Source organism: Rattus norvegicus, chromosome 10 (assembly GCF_036323735.1).
Source record: "Rattus norvegicus strain BN/NHsdMcwi chromosome 10, GRCr8, whole genome shotgun sequence".
NCBI classification, from domain to species: domain Eukaryota; kingdom Metazoa; phylum Chordata; class Mammalia; order Rodentia; family Muridae; genus Rattus; species Rattus norvegicus.
This window is the reverse complement of record NC_086028.1, coordinates 61,105,227-61,123,509: the sequence shown is the minus strand read 5'-3', so window position 1 is coordinate 61,123,509 and position 18,283 is coordinate 61,105,227. Positions and strand designations below refer to the sequence as shown.

Genomic DNA, 18,283 nt, shown 5'->3' with positions numbered 1-18,283 from the left:
AAAGCTACATAGTTAAGACCCCATCTCGAGTCCAGAGGCAGTGGAGAGTAGATCTCTGAATTCAAGGCTATCCTCATCTACAGAGCTAGTTCTAGGACAGATAGGGCTACACAAAGAAACTCTGCCTCAACAAACAAGCAAGCAAAATCAGGGTATGTATGCCAGGTTGTGGTAGCCAAGGCCTTTAGTTCCAGCACTCAGGAGGCGGAGGCAGAGGCAGAGGCAGGCAGATCTCTGAATTTGAGGTCAGCCTGGTCTACAGAGTTAAGTTGTAGTTCAAACCATTTCAAAAACCAAGAAAAATCAGGATGTAATGTGACATTAATAATCCCAGCAATTCCAGGGGCCATAGGCAATTGGGGACAGGGGAATTACCCAGAGCCTTCCTGACGACTAACCTAGAATAAACACCTGAGAAACAAGAGCGCCCCTGCATCAAGGGATAAGGTGAGAACAGTTATCTTCTGACCTCCACACAACTGAGCCATCTTGCAGGCTCAGTATCTCAACCTCCCTCTCCCTCACTTATATACACAATAAAATTTTAAAATAAGTTTAAATGCTTGTAAACATCACATGGTGCTCAAACCTGGATCTCTGGGATCAGTGCTGTCCACAATGCTAGGATTGGTGCTGATGCTGGTGTACCTGAGGACAATCCTGTGATCTCCACAGACGGACTTGAGCTAGAGGAGGCCAGAGAGGGTACTGGGGATGGAATACTTGAGGGGAATGTTCCAGGTGAAGGGAACATGTGGCCTCTTGGAACAGGATTAGGCTTGGTATGGCTGAGGAACCTCAAGGAGCCCAGTGTGGCCAATTGGGGGTAGGTAAGGAACGAGGGCAGTGCACATAAAATATTTCAAATTAATTATATTTACTGAACCCAATGTTCAGGGGATGCTACTAAATCAGGAGCTCACACTTTAGGAGACTCAGCCTCTGTAGCCCAGTCAATGGAGTAACTATCCTTGCAGGGTTAATCACTTTCCTGTATCACATTTGCTTGGAAAGGCCCATGAAGGGCTGGGTGATGTTGCAGTTTAGAGAATTTGTTGCTTTTTCGTAAGACCTGACTTCTGTTTAACTACATGGCAGCTCACAACTGCCTGTAACTTCAGTTCGAAGGGATCAGGCTCTTCAGTGAGGAGTGCTTACATACCTACTGTACATACATAACATGCAGGAAACACATGTACAATTCTTTCAAAAACTTGGTGGGGCGTGGTGGTACAAACCTTAATCCCCAGCACTTGGGAGGCATAGGCAAGCATAGGCAGTCAAGAGTTTGAAGCCAACCTGGGCTACAGATAGATGGGTAGCCAGGGCTACAGAGAAACCATCTCTGGAAAACAAAAAGTCACTGTTTAGGACTTGGGTTTGCTGGCCACATTGAAGTCCACATTCTGGACAAGCTAACTTGACAATGACCTCTGTATTAGCCAGGCTTGGGGTTATTAGCTTGGTTGGCACAGTGCTGCCCAGTGGACAAGCTCTAGGTTTTATCCTCAAGCACACACCTGTCCTCCCAGCACCAGGGAGATGGAGGCAGCAAGTTGAAGACATCCTGGACTGAATTCCCAGGCCAGCCTGAGTAAGAGACCCAAACTCACAAAACAGAATTAGGTGTTACTTCACGCTAAGGATGAACTCAGCATCAGGCTAAGGTTGGATGTCTGAAGGGTTTTTTTTTAATTCAGTTGTTTTTGCCTTTTTTGAGACAGGGTTTCTCTGTATAGGTGTCTGTCCTAACTCTGTTGACAAGGCTGACCTTGAACTCAAAGAGATCCACCTACCTTTGCCAGAATTTTTTGTTTGTGTTTTTAGCTTTGTTGTTTAAAAAACAATTTTTTCTTCCTACTAAATATATACTCCAGTTTGCTGGTGCTTGTGGAGGCCAGGTGTCAATTCTGTTGGAACTGGAGTTACAGGCAATGGTGAACCACTCAATATGGGTTCTGGGAATTGAACTGGAGCCCACTATAGTATGTGCTCTTACTCACTGGACCGCGTTTCCAGTCAGCACTATTATCTTCACTATCTGGATCAAGTCCAGCAATCAGGTAGACTTAGTGTTTGGTGCAGTAATACTGAACACCTGAATTCCCTGAGTGGCTTTAAAAACGGTCTTACGACTTTGATTTTGGTCATAAACAAGTATCTGGAAACCTTATACTAGATATAAAGCAATCAATCATCTGAAACCCCTTTATGACACTTAAGACAACTGTCTCCTATCAAGTTGATGGAAAAGGAATTCACAAAAATCATTATTTCATATGGTGGCATGTCCTGGAAATGAAAGTAGAATCTGGTTATGTGCATGCCTGTGATCCTATCAATTTGGAAGGCTGAGACAGGATAGTGCCTTTGAGTTTAGCTAGCCTGTGTGACTGGACTTTGTATAACAATCATGGTCCTCCTACACCCGATTACAGGAACTCTTAGAAAAAGTGGCACTCTTAGAAAAAGTCAACTGTTACCTGTTTTCTAATTGAAAATATTTTCAACCCCAGCATTGCAAAAGGAATGTTTTCTGACACAAGATATTTACAAATGCACCATGCTACCCCCTACCCATACAACACCTCAACACTCAACTGTATTATGGCAGCGAGACTAGGTGTGCCTTATGAGTTAGTCGTTCTCAGGAACTCAGGCATTTACCTGTTACACTACCACATGACCTGCCTCTGAAGAAACTGTTATAGCTGTTTTGGTTAATAGGTGACACTGACAAGGGATTCATTCAACTACGGTTCTTGCTGCTGACTTTTACAGTGAGAAGTATAATTGTACTTTAGACCAAGAATTATTTCCACACGCTGAGCCTCATCTGGTTGCAGAAGTCAGAATTACACATTAGAAAATGATCCATAGTTACACCTGTGTTAAATGATTGTTGTACTTTAATGATAAATTTAAACATAAATATTGTGTTGCTAACTGGTTTGAAAGACAGGACAATCTACTGACTTAGTTGTTCAACACCAGATTACAAGCAATTTCCCTACCCCACCCCCAAATACACATCATTGGGAAACAAATGATTTATGGGATAAAATGGGGGATATTTTCACATTCAGACAAACAATACTGTCAAATATGTTTGGACTAGAGATTTTATTTTAGAAGTATAAAGGATGGAGGCATAATATATTTGGCATTTTTAATTTAGGTTTGTTTTATTTAAGTTTAATGTTAATTCCATGCTGTGTTTCAGTAAGAACAATACAGATCTGTATCTGTGGCTCCAGTCAGATATCCAGTAGTACAAATTAGCTTCAAGTTACACATACTGAACAAAAGAGGTTGAGCGAGCGAAGGAGGAAGGGATGAGGGAGGCCGAGGAGGAGGGAAGAGGAAGAGTTGAACACGCATGCAGGCTTCCATACCACCTTCAATGCTAACCTGCGTCAGAGGGAGGAGTCGGCAAGAATGAGCAGCCGCGGACTGTTGGACTGTTACCAGCACCGTGCTTTTCAGCAGCCCTTCAGCAGAGTTCCAAACACACGTTACAGCAAAACCATTACCGCAAACTCCCCCAAAACACCTCAAGCTAACACCCAATTTAAGTTTAAACATTGGTATAAAATTCAATTTAACAATTAAAAAAAGGAAAAATGACAGCGCATATGCCTCTATTGTGTGATTAATCTTTCTTAGATGCATCACCTAGAAGTCTAATGGCTCTCAAATGTCATTTCCATTTCTAATGATGATCTTGCCACATGTGGCCGGAGACAATACAGTAATGCTGAAAAAGCCTCTATGCAGTCCTGTTAGTGTCGTAAAGAACCTAAAGCTGGGACCAGTAAAATCCACAGAAATTCACTCTTGCCTTAAGAACTTCTGAAAACTGTTTGTTTTAAAAAAGGGGAGGGGAGAAAAAAAAGAAAAAGAAAGAAAAACAACAGGGCAGGAACCTAAATTCTGAGACCAAATGTGAAAGTCAAATTTGGTGGTTCTCAGTGACAATGGGGAACTTCCAAGGGCAGGGGTGGGGTGGGGTAGTCAGAGATGGTTTCTCTTGTTGGCTTTATTACGTCTCACTGATTCTCATCTTCCACATCCTGCAGCGCTTCTTTATTCTGCTCTTCACCTGTAAGGAAAAAGAACAGTTACTGCCACATACGCTAATGGTCACAAAGACACCATTCCAAGCTAAGGGCCTCTAGTTTCACTATAACTGTTAGCAAATATGAGCAGGCAAAGGTCTTCTAACCCTTACAGCTGAGGTACTTAAACCAAGAGCTACCAACCACAGTCCTGAAATAATCGAGTGTTAACAAATGATAAAATTAAAAATGTTAAAGGTTCGGAAATCAAAAGTCTCTGTTAAACAAGCTTTTCAAAAGTAAACACAAAAACACACTCTTTTAAAATGACCTTCAAACCACCCTGTGTTTCTTGGTCAAATACTCTTTCTCAATAACCTCACCTCTTTAAGAACCAATAGTATTTTGCTTTGACCTGGGGTAGAGGAGGTACTTATCCACAAGCTCAATATCAGCTATCCTTCCAGAGAATATAAGCATCACAGGAGTTCTACGGTGTGTGGGAGAGATTGCTATGTATACGAACATCTCTTTTACGGTGGCCAGATAGGCCAAACAGCAGATATTATTCTTCAGAGTGAAGCACATGGTCACTGAGGTTATTACAGAAGGGCATTTGGGCCAACTTTCATGCCATTTCTCTTTACTCTTTGAACATGACAATTAGCCTGCCAAATTTCAATTGCATTGCTAACATGCAAGAGAAAGCCAAGTCTATTCACGGGAAGATCATCTACCTACTTATAAGCATGAATCAAGTCAGCCATAGTTAAGGAAACATGCGAAGCTTTTGCCCCACCCCACCCCCCAAATAAAAAAAGATCCGACAAGTAAAAATTGTATCCTTTTGTACATTATAATTTTGGAGAACTATTTTTAATTAAAAAAAAAAAACTTCAATTAACTGGAGGGTTGGGGGTGAGGTGGGGTGGAGTGGTAGTGGTGGTAGTAATACAGCATGTACTTGCACACAAGGCTCTATGTTCACTCCTCAACAATAAATAAAAAGAACATATAACCACACACTCAGTTAAGTGCTACTAGAACATTTAACAAACACAAGCAGTCTAACGAGAACAGCTTAGAGGACAAGCTTCCTGTTTGCAATGCTCACACATGTAGCGTTTACATGGAGTCTAAAGCATCACAGCAGCAGTAAGCATCAAGAAAGTTCTCTAAAGTTCTTGTGGTGAGAAAAAGTGACACTGATGTGATTAACAAGTTACATAAAAGGCCAAGCCTTCTTATCACAGCACGAGGGTTCAAAGGTCAGTATGAACTACATATTAAGATGCTGTCTCAATGAAAGCTGCTTAGAGCACATGGAGGGTTTAACTTGTAAGATGGGAAAGACATGCGCAGACAAACATAACCATCCTAGGAAAGAAGAGGGAGGCCAACCCTCCAGAGCAAGGCACCCACGCAGGAGCTTGCACGGTCAGTCTCATCTGTAAAAGGACACACTTGAAGTGTGCTAGCGGACCAAAGGAGCACACACAAGCAACTGGCAAACATGGCAAGAGTCCCAGGCACTCAGACACAAGACAAAGTCACACATCGTATAAGCCACACCTAACTAGCCAAGGCAGGGGAGCAGGCCATGGCTGTCTCCAGACTTAGCACCTGAGAAGGTAACCAACCAGGTGAGTCTGTGGGGACAGGTGCTCACAGGCAAGCATTATTAGTGAGACCCAAACAGCAGAGCTCCCTGCAACACAACAATGACTTACAACGCAGTTTTAAGGGAAGGAAGAGTTGGGTTTTCCTTTAGGAATCTACAGTCAAGGAGAGAGGGAGGGAGATCAGGTGAGAGCACATTACAGGAAAATAAACCACAATATGACAAAGGGAACATCAAGAGTCAGCTCTGGTCTTTCTACTTGAACAAACCTCAAGAAGTAAATAACCTGTCTAATTTTTCCTTTACTACTTTAAACTCTGGATGTTTGTAAGTGGGGAGGGTGCACTGACGTATCTTTGCCCACTTCAGGAGTAGAAGGCAAAGCATAGGCAGAGCATACACATTTCCTCTCTATGAAACCAATCCTTTTAAGACTTGGAGAAACAGACTGAATACCCTGGGAAACAGCAGCTGGGTGATGGTGAGTGATGCTGGCAATGCCTTTTATCCCAGCAGAGACAAAGACAGACAAATCTCTGAGTTCAAGGTTAGCCTTGTCTAGAGCATTAGTTCCAGGACAGTCAGGTTTACACAGAGAAAGCCTGTCTTGAAAAACCAAAAACATGAGGGGGGAAAAAACCCATAACCACGGGAAACAGCAGGATCACAGAATCTCTGTCCTCCACAGACACACACAATGAACTACAACTTTCCTTTTTTAAAAAGAAATCATCTTCCTGAGCTAGTACGGTGGCGTATCTGCTCTGGCTCTTCTTACAGATGACATGGGCTCAGATCTTAGCACCATGTGGTGACTCACAGCCATCTGTAATACAAACTCCAAATGATCTGACACCCTCTTCTGGCCTCTGCAGGTACTAAGCAGACATGTAGTGTACATACACACATCACGCACAAAAAACACACACAAAATAAAAATGAAACAAAAAAATTATGTTCCAATAACGACCAGTCATTAGCAGGATCTACAGGAAAAATATACAAGAAAAACACATGAGACTCATCAGAAATTCCCAATTCAAACAAAGCATTTAATAACTCTATGTTTCATGTAAAAGTCTCTTAAGCTATATGCTGGAAGGTTGCCAATATCAGCAATATTGGAAGGGGAGGCACCTAAGGAAAAACAGCACCCTAGGCTCTCTGTCCTCTGGCTTCTGTATGTACCACAAACTGCTGCCACTCTCCTACCTTAGAATTTTTAAAACTTTTAAAACTTAGAACACAAGATGGAAAAAACATAAGCAAAGTGTGGTTGGTGCACACCTTTAATCCCAGCAATCAGGAGGCAGAGGCAGGTGGATCTGAGTTCAAGGCCAGCCTGGTCTATGTGAAGAAACTAGGAGCCCTGACCTACCAAAAAAGATGGAAAGAAAGACTTCATGAAGTTGTCTTCAGACTTCCATGTGTGCATGCTCATGAAAATAGGTGTGCACACATACATCAAAAATAAAGTGTAATTAAGAATAAATGTGTATAAATTATATTTTATTCTTGTAATTGGGGGGGGCTTGAGATAAAGTTTCAGACATAGGTACACATCTACTCACATCCATGCATAATTACCTAAAAGGGGGGGGGTGTTATTTTTCAGACAGGATTTCTCTGTGTAGCCCTGGCTGCCCTCAGACTTGCTCTGTAGACCAGGCTAGCCTCAAACTCACAGGTGGCTGCCTCTGCCTCTTGAGTGCTGGGATTAAAGGTGTGTCACCAAGGTCAGCCTAGAATGGCATTATAATCCAGTAAATTTAAAATTTAATGTCCCCAAAGATTTGAAAGGTATAGTGTTCAATACTGCTGCTCAGCAAGCTCTCCTGTCTTCCCTTATTCCTTCTAAGATAGAGCTATTAGCCCTCCGTAAACTATGGAGCACTACAAAATGCAGCTGACTACAGTCATTCTGCAAACTTACTGTTAAAGTACAACAAAATCTACAGCTACCAAGAACTTTAGGTCACAGTCATCAGTTCTCCTTAAGGCTGACAGAGGCTGTGTAATGCTATGTGGAAAAGTAGGCCATGGCTCTCTCAAGGCTGGAAAAGAAGTTCATATCATGTATCTCATTACAACACTCGTCATAGAATATATAAATATCTGATGACCTAGTGAGCTTTGAGAAGCTAAACCAAACAAGGTCTCACGTAGGTAGCAAAAATAAAGTAGGAAAACTCAGCTTTGCTACAAAAGGGAAGTTATACCATTCATAACCCACGGACATTTCCAAGAACAATCAATATAAAGCCTATCTATCTAACCAGAATTAAATATAGGCTTCTGCCTGAGTAACACGCTTAACATGATTGCAATTAATACAAACTCCAGGGGCTGGGCAGTAGTGGTGCACATCATTAATCCCAGCACTCCCCAGGTGGATCTCTGTGAATTTGAGTCCACCCTGGTTTTCAGAGCAAATTCCACGATAGCCAGGACTACACAGAGAAACCCTGTCTTGACAAATAAATAACAAAACCCACAAACTTGGGCTGGAGAGATGGCTCAGCAGTTAATAGCACTGGCTGCTTTTTTAAAGGTCTTGAGTTCAATTCCCAGCAACCACATGGTGGTTCAGAACAATCTGTAATGGGATCAGGTGCCCTCTTCTAGTGTGTCTAAAGACAGCTACAGTGTACTCACATATATAAAATAAATATAGAATATAAATAAACCTAAAACTCACAAACTTTGGAGTTGGAGATGGTTCAGCAGTTAGGGAATGCTTACTGCCTCTTCAGAAGACATTTGAATTATATTCCATATTCCCATTATCCACATGGTGATAACCCCACTTCCAAGGTATCTGATACCCATTTCTAACTTTGCTGAACACTGAACATGTATGAGATGTTCATGCATGCATGCCAGCAAAACATTCTAAATAAATAAATAAATAAATAAATAAATGAGGAGACAGCTCAGAAGTTAAGAACAGTAGTTGTTCTTTCAGAGGACCTGAGTTCAATTCTTAGCACCCACACGTAGCACACAGCTGTACCTCCAGTTCTAGGGAATTTCACAAACTCTTCTGCCCTCTGAAGGTACGCGGTACACAAACATATATGCAGGCAAATAATAACAACTGTTTAAAAAATGAATCTTATTTTAAAAAATGTTTCCAATCCCCCACACATCAACTGTACAAAACTACCTCGTGATATAGAACAACCCCAAATAAGACAGCTAGCTGTACTTCTCCAAAGTGTTAGAACATGTGCTTAACATGCACAAGGGTCTGAATCTACCCTACACACACATACCCCTACCTCTACCTTAAAAACACAATAAACTTCAACTTTTGTATCTCAAGTTAAAATTTACCCACACATCTCCCAAACATCAATTACTTCTGCAAAAAAGTTAACTGTAAATGAAAATCCAAGACCAGATAATACCATAATTCATGTATGGACGGACTTAAGGACAGAACCCTAGGGAAAACCAGTTGCTTTTTAGAGAAAAAGATTTCTACACAGGCACTCAAATACAGCCAGAGATTAAGTTTGTACCTGGCATGCACAGGCCTAAGGTTGGAAAAGAGAACCCACACATAGAAAAAATGTTTCATTAATATCTACTAATGCAATATAGTTTTATAAGCAACCGCTGTCACCCTCTCCCAAGTACATTTTGGGGATATAAAAGGAAATGACAGAGCCTGGAAAGATGGCTCCAAGCTTAAGAATACTGACTGTTCAATCCCAAACACCCACATGGAGGCTTATAAATATCTGTAACTCCAGTTCTAGAAGATGCATTGCTGCCTCTGGCCTCAGAGAGGACATTCATGCAGTACACAGACATATAATTTAAAAATTATAAGTTTGTAAAATAAAAAGGAATGATGGTTTCCTGTAATTCTGTCCCTATAGTGACTAGTGCAGGGTGAGTGAGTACTAACAAAATTAAAGGCAAAACCTTTCCACTAAATATTAGCATAGTATTTCTACACCATGTATGAAATTGTCAAATAGGCCTTTTACTTTCACTATAAAGAGGTCAAAATGGTACTCAGACACGACTTCCTACAGAAGGAATAAACGTTAACTACTGCAGACAGGCTGAGTCTGAATTATAGACCAAGACTAAGAAACAGCAAAGAATTTAGAAGAAGCAACGTTAGAGAAGCAGTCTGGGCTTGCTCACCATCGCCCTGCATGTCTGAGGTCCACAGCGTCAGGTTATCACGTAGCAGCTGCATGATGAGTGTGGAGTCCTTATAGCTTTCTTCACTCAGCGTGTCCAGTTCTGCAATTGCGTCATCAAAAGCTGCTTTTGCCAACCTGAAATGAACACACTATCATTAACCAACTAACAATAAAGAAAGCAACAATGGGCACGTCTCTCAGTGATTCTACCAGTCACAAAGACAATTGCCTAGATAACTTTAAATATTTTTTGTCCAGCTTGGTTTTTTTTTGTTTTTTTTTCAGAGCTGGGGACCTAACCCAGGGCCTTGCGCTTCCTAGGCAAGTACTCTACCACTGAGCTAAATCCCCAACCCCCAGCTTGTTTTTAATAATAAAAAATACATTTCTAAAATTTTATATAGATGAACCTGTCATAGTTGCCTCTCTATCTCCATCACATAAATCCTAAGAACTAAACTCTGGCTATGAGGCACCCTACCTACTCAGCCATCTCAATAAATGCTAGAATTGCTTTTTAAACACTTTCCTATATATAAACCAAGGCAGTCCTTGGAATCCCAACCCTAGCCAAGAGTGCTAGTACATAACTAACTTCTGCACTTGGAAGGGAGCAAGATCTAGTTCCATGCCAGCTGGGGTGACACAGTGAGAGCATATCTCAAAGCAATTATATAAACTGCCTCAGTCTCTCACAGCCCTGTACAACCTCACTCAGCTAAGGCGCTAATTCTTTAAAAAAAAAAAATTTTTTTTTTGATGTGTGTGTGTGTGTGTGTGTGTGTGTGTACACAAGAATGTAGGTGTCTGATGAGGGCTGAGGCATCAGACCCCCTAGAACTGGAGACATGAGCAGTTGGGGAGCTGCTTAATGTGGATGCTGGAAATAAAACTCAGGTCACCTGAAAGCACATATTCTTAACACTACGCCATCTCTCTAGCCCCAAGGCACTAATTATTAGTATGATTTATACAAACTATTATAAATAGGCTAGACCGTAAAGAACTATATACCCCACCCAAAACCGCCATAAAAATATATGTGTGATATTTTTCTGAGTTCTATTAAGTTTTAATGAAAGAGAAAATCTTGGATGCACAATAGTATCAATCAATACATTTTAATAGAGACTGGACTATGTGAGCCAATTTACCAATGAGCAACAGCCTCAGTCCCATTGGCTACATCTTAAAAAAAGAAATGAAATCTACACTTAGCCAAGGCAAAGAGGCATCTGTATGGGAAACAATAGTGAGAAATTCAGTCAACACCAGCACTAACAGCTATAGCTTCTTCAGTAAAAATCTATGGAAACCTTGTCATTCAGATAACAGGTACAACTACCTCCACATTGTTCTCTGACACACACACAGAGAAACACATACACACACACATTAAACACCTTTTATTTTGCACTGTGAGTGGGCATGTGGGTCCTGGAGGTGACTCAGGCTGGCAAGCCTCATGGCAAACATTTTTACCTGCTGAGCCACCTCCCTGGCCCATACATTTAAAAAAAAAAAAAAATTTAAGAGGTGCCAAGTGAGAAAAGCAGGCAATGAATGTCCACTTTTCCCTCCCACCTCAACCAGGCATAAACACAAACATATATACACAAAAAAAAAACCTTAAAACACACAGGCCTTGGATTCAATTTTCTGCACTAAAAACAGGGGGGAAAGTTCATATATCAATGCACTTTACAAAAGGTGAAAAGAAGCCGGCGATTTCACACTGTAACCAAGGCAAGTGTGCTCATCCTCCTGCCTCAGTCGCCTGAGGACTGGATTACAGGCACAAGCCACCACCCCTGGATGGGATAGAAGATTTATAGATACTGTTACCAAGAAATTAAAACAATTTTACTTATGTAAGATGCCAAGAACAAGCAAATTCAGACAGTGAAACAGGTTAGGAGAATCTGGATAAGAGTCACAGGTTAAACTCAGATAGGGTGGAGTGAGGAAAATGTTTTGAAATTAGCTGATGCTGAGGGTTCTAAAGCATGATTTAAAAACCAGAAACAACCTGAAAAATGGGAGAAAAGGAGGTTGGAGAGATGGCTCAGTGGTTAAGTACATTAGCTGTCCTTCCAAAGGATCTATGTTCAGTTCCCAGAACTCCCCAAAAGAGTTCACAACTAGTGAGTGCCATGATTTGACTCCTAGGGCCCATCATAGCAGGGAGAGAATCAATTCCCTCAAGTTGTCCTCTGATTTTCATCTGCCCAGCTATGGGGACATCTACGCATCTACACCCACAAATGTGCAAAAAAACTTAGCATGACAATAGTGTCACATCACCAATGAGAGTAAAAATAAGACTTCATATTAAACAGAAAATATTTTTGAAAAGGAAAGTTGTTCACTAAGAGTAGTAAGAGTATAATCCATTCAAGGCTATACTAGACACCTAGTACCAAGACCATGCCTCAAACAAAGCAAGCAACCCCAAAAGACTGAATAAACGCTAATAAAAATTAAGTCAAGAGAATCCTGTGACACCTACAAGAAGACAGAAGGCAGGTCCTCTAGAGCCTTTGCATTCCACACTGGGAACTTTCGTCCACTACTTACCTGCAGGCACGGTCGGGGGAATTAAGAATTTCATAGTAGAATACGGAAAAGTTGAGAGCAAGACCTAAACGAATGGGGTGCGTTGGAGGAAGTTCTGTCATCGCAATGTCACTAGCAGCTTTGTAAGCCACAAGGCTGTTCTCTGCTGCCTCCTTCCTGTCGTTTCCTGTGGCAAACTCAGCCAGATACCTGTGGTAGTCCCCTTTCCTACAATACAATAGTAGACAAAAAACACAATTAGAAAATTACATGTCCTTACAGCATGGCAATTTTCTCTACCATGTAGTACATGACAAAATGTTATGTTAACACTTAAGATACAGATTTTTTCTGAAACTTTAATAAATGACATATTTTTAGAAACTTTACAAAATTCAGAATCCATCAGGATGGCTCATCTTTTCTTTCTTTACCTGTTTTAAATTATTGGCAAACTATCTCAGAAATAACTGAAGAAAAAAAGATTCACAGAAGTGTCTCTGAAGAAAGGCGTATATTCACTCATCACACAACACATTTGCTGCCATCGCTTCAGTGCAGGAGCCCAGGAGCCCCGAGCACGCTGAGCCCCCACTATCCCTGAGTAATTCTCAGCCTTACTTCTCTACAGAAAGTTAAGATTATACTGTGAACTGGGAAACTTTAGCTAAAAAGACCAGGAAATCAAAAGCCCAGGCAGGGTGTGGTAACATACAATCCTAGCACTTAGGAAGTTGACCAGATCACTCCAAACCTGAGATGAACCCAATCTACACAGTTCAGGACAATCTGGGCCACACTAACCTTTTCTCAAAATAAACTAGGCATGGTGGTACACACCTCAATCCCACCCAGGAAACAGGCAAACAGATCTCTAAATTCTAGGCTAGCATGGTCTGTCATTAGTTGAGCTCCAGGCCAGTCAGGGATGGTGGGGGTAAGGGAGGGTGGATCAATAATAAAAAGCTAGGTATTTTGTACAGATACTTTGCACAACAGTCAGACAATCTCAAATATAACAATTCATTAGCATTGTGTTTTCAACTAATTAAAACTTTTACGTTCTGATAACTAACCCTCCAAATTCTCAACTATTTTTAAATAAAAGTTGAAAATCTACATCTTTACAACTTTACATCTTACATTTTCCCTTCTAGTATAGGACCTACATTTTATAATAGAAAACCTTGGACTCGCCAGTGTTAGCTGCTGGAATGAGGTGCTTGTCCAGTACATCCAGAATGTCACAACAGATTAACTTGAGCTCAGTTTCAACCTAGGGAGGGAAAACACCAGATTAACTTAGGCAATTATATTCCACCTGAGTCTAATCTTTAGAAGAACCTAGTCTTTTTTTTTAAAATATTCTATTTATTTATTACATATATGAGTACACTGTAGCTGTCTTCAGACACACCAGAGGGCATCAGATCCCCTTACAGATGGTTGTGAGCCACCATGTGGTTGCTGGGAATTGAACTCAGGACCTCAGGAAGAGCAGTCGGTGCTCTTAACCACTGAGCCATCTCTCCAGCCCCGAGAAGAACCTAGTCTTAAATCATGTTATATCTCCAAATTCTTACTCCTTAACCTTAAGTTGACAGAAAACTGTTACAAGTATGGAAACCCTCTTCTTCCTTAAAGCTCACACAACCCCCACAGTTCACCTAAAGCATCACCTGGACTCAAGAGTGTGAGGCACTTACATGAATTAATTCCCATTATAAGGTACCAACTGTGATGGTTACTCTTGGTTTGTCTGCTTGACTATATACTTGGAAGTAACTAAAACAGCCAACTTGAGATGGGAAACCCATCCCAAATCACGAGAAGTTAGAAGACCCACCTAAACCTGGGCCACAGTTGACAAGGATGAAGGAGAATGGTGCTTTCTCTGCACCCACTCTGTCATCTATCCTGAACCATCCCTTCCTGGTATTAGAACCTATCCTCTGAAGCTCCGATGTCCAACTGAAAACTGGCAGCTTTCTCTACACCTCCCAGAGACTCCAGCTCTAGACTGAACTGCTCCAACACCTAGTCTCAAGACAACTACTAGATCCTTGGCCATTCTGTCAGGACACAGCTATCATTGGACTACTTGGGCCACAGTCTGTAAGTCACTCTAATAAATCGTGTGTGTGGTGTGTGTGTTCATTTAAAGATAGAACATTTGCCCAAAGGCCATCAACTTATAAGAACTTCAAAAAAACAGGAGAGTGAATGGACTAATTCCCAGCACCACAACAAATATGTAAGGAGAATGTTACAGGATTTGAACCAAAGCAATTCCAAGACAAAAGTCAAAATTCAAATCCACTTTGTCTTCAGTACCAATATGTTCCTACAATCACTCACTCTACTGTAGAGATCAAGAACCGGTTACAACAGAAAAAAAAAATCTGTAGGCCAAAAAATTTTTTTAAAGATTTATTTATTCTAGGGGGTTGGGGATTTAGCTCAGTGGTAGAGCGCTTGCCTAGGAAGCGCAAGGCCCTGGGTTCGGTCCCCAGCTCCAAAAAAAAGAACCAAAAAAAAAAAAAAGGACCAACTCCCACAGTTGACTTCATCTCCACATGCACCATGGCAACCACCCATGCACATACACAAATAAATGAACTATTTGTTCACAAATAAATATGTGAACACAAAAAACTGAAGTTGTCCTATGTAGTCAGTCACTACAAGCAGTCAATGAAGTGCTTTACAATAGCCATAGAAAAAGCAACCACTCCATTTATTCTGTATGTGTGTTTTGTTCAAAATGTAATACCTACGCTGAACACAGCTCAGTGGCATAGTGTGCACCCCAAGCCTAATCCTGAGTACTGCACCTCCCTATGAGAAATCTCCCCCTGTGCAACTTCTAAATCAGCTCTTTGCTTTTATCCCAAAATACTCTCTAGGTGTAATTTCTAATCAAGATTAAATGAAACGCTAACAAAATACATTTACATATATACTTATGTAGCTTATATTACGCAGTGACCTAAAATTACTTAAAGCTACAGGCCTGAGATTTAGCCAGATACTCAAACAAACAGGTCCCCTTTCTCTACCAGGTTATTAAATATAAACATAAAAGGCAACAATTTAGGACATTCAGGTAAAAACCACCCTGTTACTTCTGTCACAAATGCTACTATTTCTGGTCACTGCTTTGGCTTGGATAAATGTCTTCTATGCTTCCTAGCTCAAGATAAAAGTAGTTTTGCTCTTAGACATGTACGCTGTCACTGCCATCCAAAATGCACAAACAGTGATTCAAGATCTACTTCAATCCAGGACAGAAACTCTAACTGTGAGCAAAATAAACGTGTTCTTTATATAAATTAATCAGTTTTAACAGAGATACAGAAACTAATGGCACTAAAACTGCAAATTAACTCAATGTCACCTTAAAGGAGAAACAATCATTCTTCCTTTAAAAAAACATGCTATCAAAAGCTGGGTGTGGTGGTACAATGCCTTTAATCCCAGCCTGGCCAACACCATGAGTTCCAGGCCTGCCAGGGATACAAAGAGAGACCCTGTTGGAGCACTGTCTGCTCTTCCAGAGAACTTAAGTTCAACTGTCAGCACCCACTTGGCAGCTTACAACAAACCACCTCTAACCTCCTTCTGGCCTTCAAGGGCACCAGGTACACACATGATAGATACAAAGATAGGTAAAGACAAATGCTCACGCATATTCAAAAAACAAAAACAAAACAAAACAGTATCACATCAAAATGGTTAAGAACTCACCATTTGCCGGTACTCCCGAATCATCTTTAATTTGTCCTCTCCTCCCTTGTTTTCTTCCTTCTGTTCAATGCTGCTGATTATTCTCCAGGATGCTCTTCTGGCTCCAATCACATTTTTATATGCAACAGATAAAAGGTTTCGTTCTTCAACTGTCAGCTCCACGTCCATTCCTGCTACTTTCTTCATTGATTCCACCATTTCTATGCAGGAAATGGTAAAAGGAGACTATAGATTTAACAAGTTTTGTTGACCCATCCCTTTCATGGTTATCTTTTTCCCCCTGCAAAGCTAATAGAAAACAAGAGATAATTAGGGGGGCTGGAAATCTAGAAGTAGGAGGCTGATGCAGGAAGACTGCCTTAAGTTCAAAATCCACTATGAGCTACAAAAGTATGGGACCAGCCAAAGCTACATAGGAAGAGCTGGCCCAGCTAGAACATAAAAGCCCCAGGCTTAATCTGGAGCATACATCCTTTCCAATTAAAACTTTATAATCATTAAGTGAGTCAAGTCAAGCATGGGGGTGGGGGGACAGCATACATGCATGCCTACAATCTTAGAAGACTAAGCCATCAATGAGTTAGATGTCAGTAGCTCTTGCCTTATTTCTTAGTACCAAGTGCTGAAACAGGATTTCTCTAAGTTTGAGGACAGCCTATATTGGGGGAAAAGGGGTAAGACGATCCACTCTGAATTCCTCTGTGGGTAGAAATTTTGGTGACTATTTATTTGTTACCACTAGATGGCAAGCAAAGAAAAGGAACCCGATAGTCTTGAGATAGTCCAAATAGAGTAATAAATAAATAAATAAATAAATAAATAAATAAATATTAATGGTTTGTGAATAACAATGGAAAAACTGAAAATGTAATAAATACTGAGTACCTACGATAAAGATAAAGGGGAAAGGTGGTTTAACAAAGGTCTATTACCAACTAGACCTTTAGATTTACTGATTCAGAGTCCCTGGTGTTAAGAAGCAAGAACCGGGGCTGGGGATTTAGCTCAGTGGTAGAGCGCTTACCTAGGAAGCACAAGGCCCTGGGTTCGGTCCCCAGCTCCGAAAAAAAGAACCAAAAAAAAAAAAAAAAAAAAAAAAAGAAGCAAGAACCTACACTTTAACAAGCAGAGGCATAGAGTAATACTCTGAGAGTTAAGTATACATTAGCCAAGAGTTATCACACAGTAAATTAGGCTATATTAAGCCAAATGCAATAGTTCATGCTGCAATTGTAACCCCTGCACTAGGAGTGCTAGTTAGAAGTCGTCTCATAAAAATTAGAGTGTTTTCCAAATTAGCAATCTGAGTTTTATGTTTCAAAATCTACCTCTTTACGTATGATTGCTGAAATGATTGAACCCAGGCCAGTTACATGCTAGATAAGCACTCAACCATTAAGCTATGCTCTCAGCTCCCCACTGTGGTTTTGGTCTGCATTTCCATAAGGGATGATGATGTTAAACTTCTGCTCCATCTTCTTTCTAGTTGCTTCTTAGTTGTTTTGGAGGGATGAACTGTCTTCAGATATTTGGCAGGGCCACCTAATTTTTAATAAATTCTTAAATGACCAGTATTAAACATTTATTTTTAAAATTCCAATAAACTCAGGCCCTTCATCTTTAAAATTTTCTATTCCTTTATGCAACAGACTCAGAGACAGCAAGCATCAGCATGAATCCTCCAAGGTCTAATCTCCTCTGAATGTCTACAAGGAGGGCCTATGAAGTCCTTCGTGTAATTCATCTTTATTCTCTATTATTTTAAAAAGATGTATGTATTTATTTATTTATTTATTATATAATTACACTGCAGCTGTCTTCAGACACACCAGAAGAGGGCACCAGATCCTATTACAGACAGCTGTGAGCCACCATGTGGTTGCTGGGAATTGAACTGAGGACCTCTGGAAGAGCAGTCAGTGCTCTTAACCGCTGAGCCATCTCTCCAGTCCCCTTATTCTCTTAATACCATCAATGGAAGCATAACCCTAACAGTGTTCTTCAAAGCTATGCACAAAAGCTGCCTGATCCAACTCTGGACCAACCTGGCCATTCAAGGACTCCCACTAACCTATTAGCATAAAGTTCTTCAATCAACATGTCTAACATTTCATGAAATCTCTGTAGCAGATGTGATC

The 18,283-nt window shown here is 40.7% G+C and overlaps 1 protein-coding gene across 2 annotated transcripts in view; it reads right to left on the bottom strand.

Annotated features, from left to right (window-relative positions):
* Positions 1–2,891: 2,891 nt before the first annotated feature.
* Ywhae (tyrosine 3-monooxygenase/tryptophan 5-monooxygenase activation protein, epsilon) overlaps positions 2,892–18,283 on the bottom strand; it is a 37,685-nt gene continuing 22,293 nt past the window's right edge. Inside the window, exons 2-7 of one of the 2 annotated variants that reach the window (XM_039085798.2) lie at positions 16,146–16,345; positions 13,568–13,674; positions 12,420–12,626; positions 9,841–9,977; positions 5,789–5,833; positions 3,160–4,102 (exon numbers count right to left, since the gene is read on the bottom strand). In XM_039085798.2, coding sequence (XP_038941726.1) covers positions 5,826–5,833; positions 9,841–9,977; positions 12,420–12,626; positions 13,568–13,674; positions 16,146–16,345 — 659 coding nt within the window. In that variant the 3' untranslated portion in view covers positions 3,160–4,102; positions 5,789–5,825. Of the gene's footprint in view, positions 4,103–5,788; positions 5,834–9,840; positions 9,978–12,419; positions 12,627–13,567; positions 13,675–16,145; positions 16,346–18,283 lie in introns of both variants that reach the window. The other variant, NM_031603.2, reaches the window with a different exon arrangement.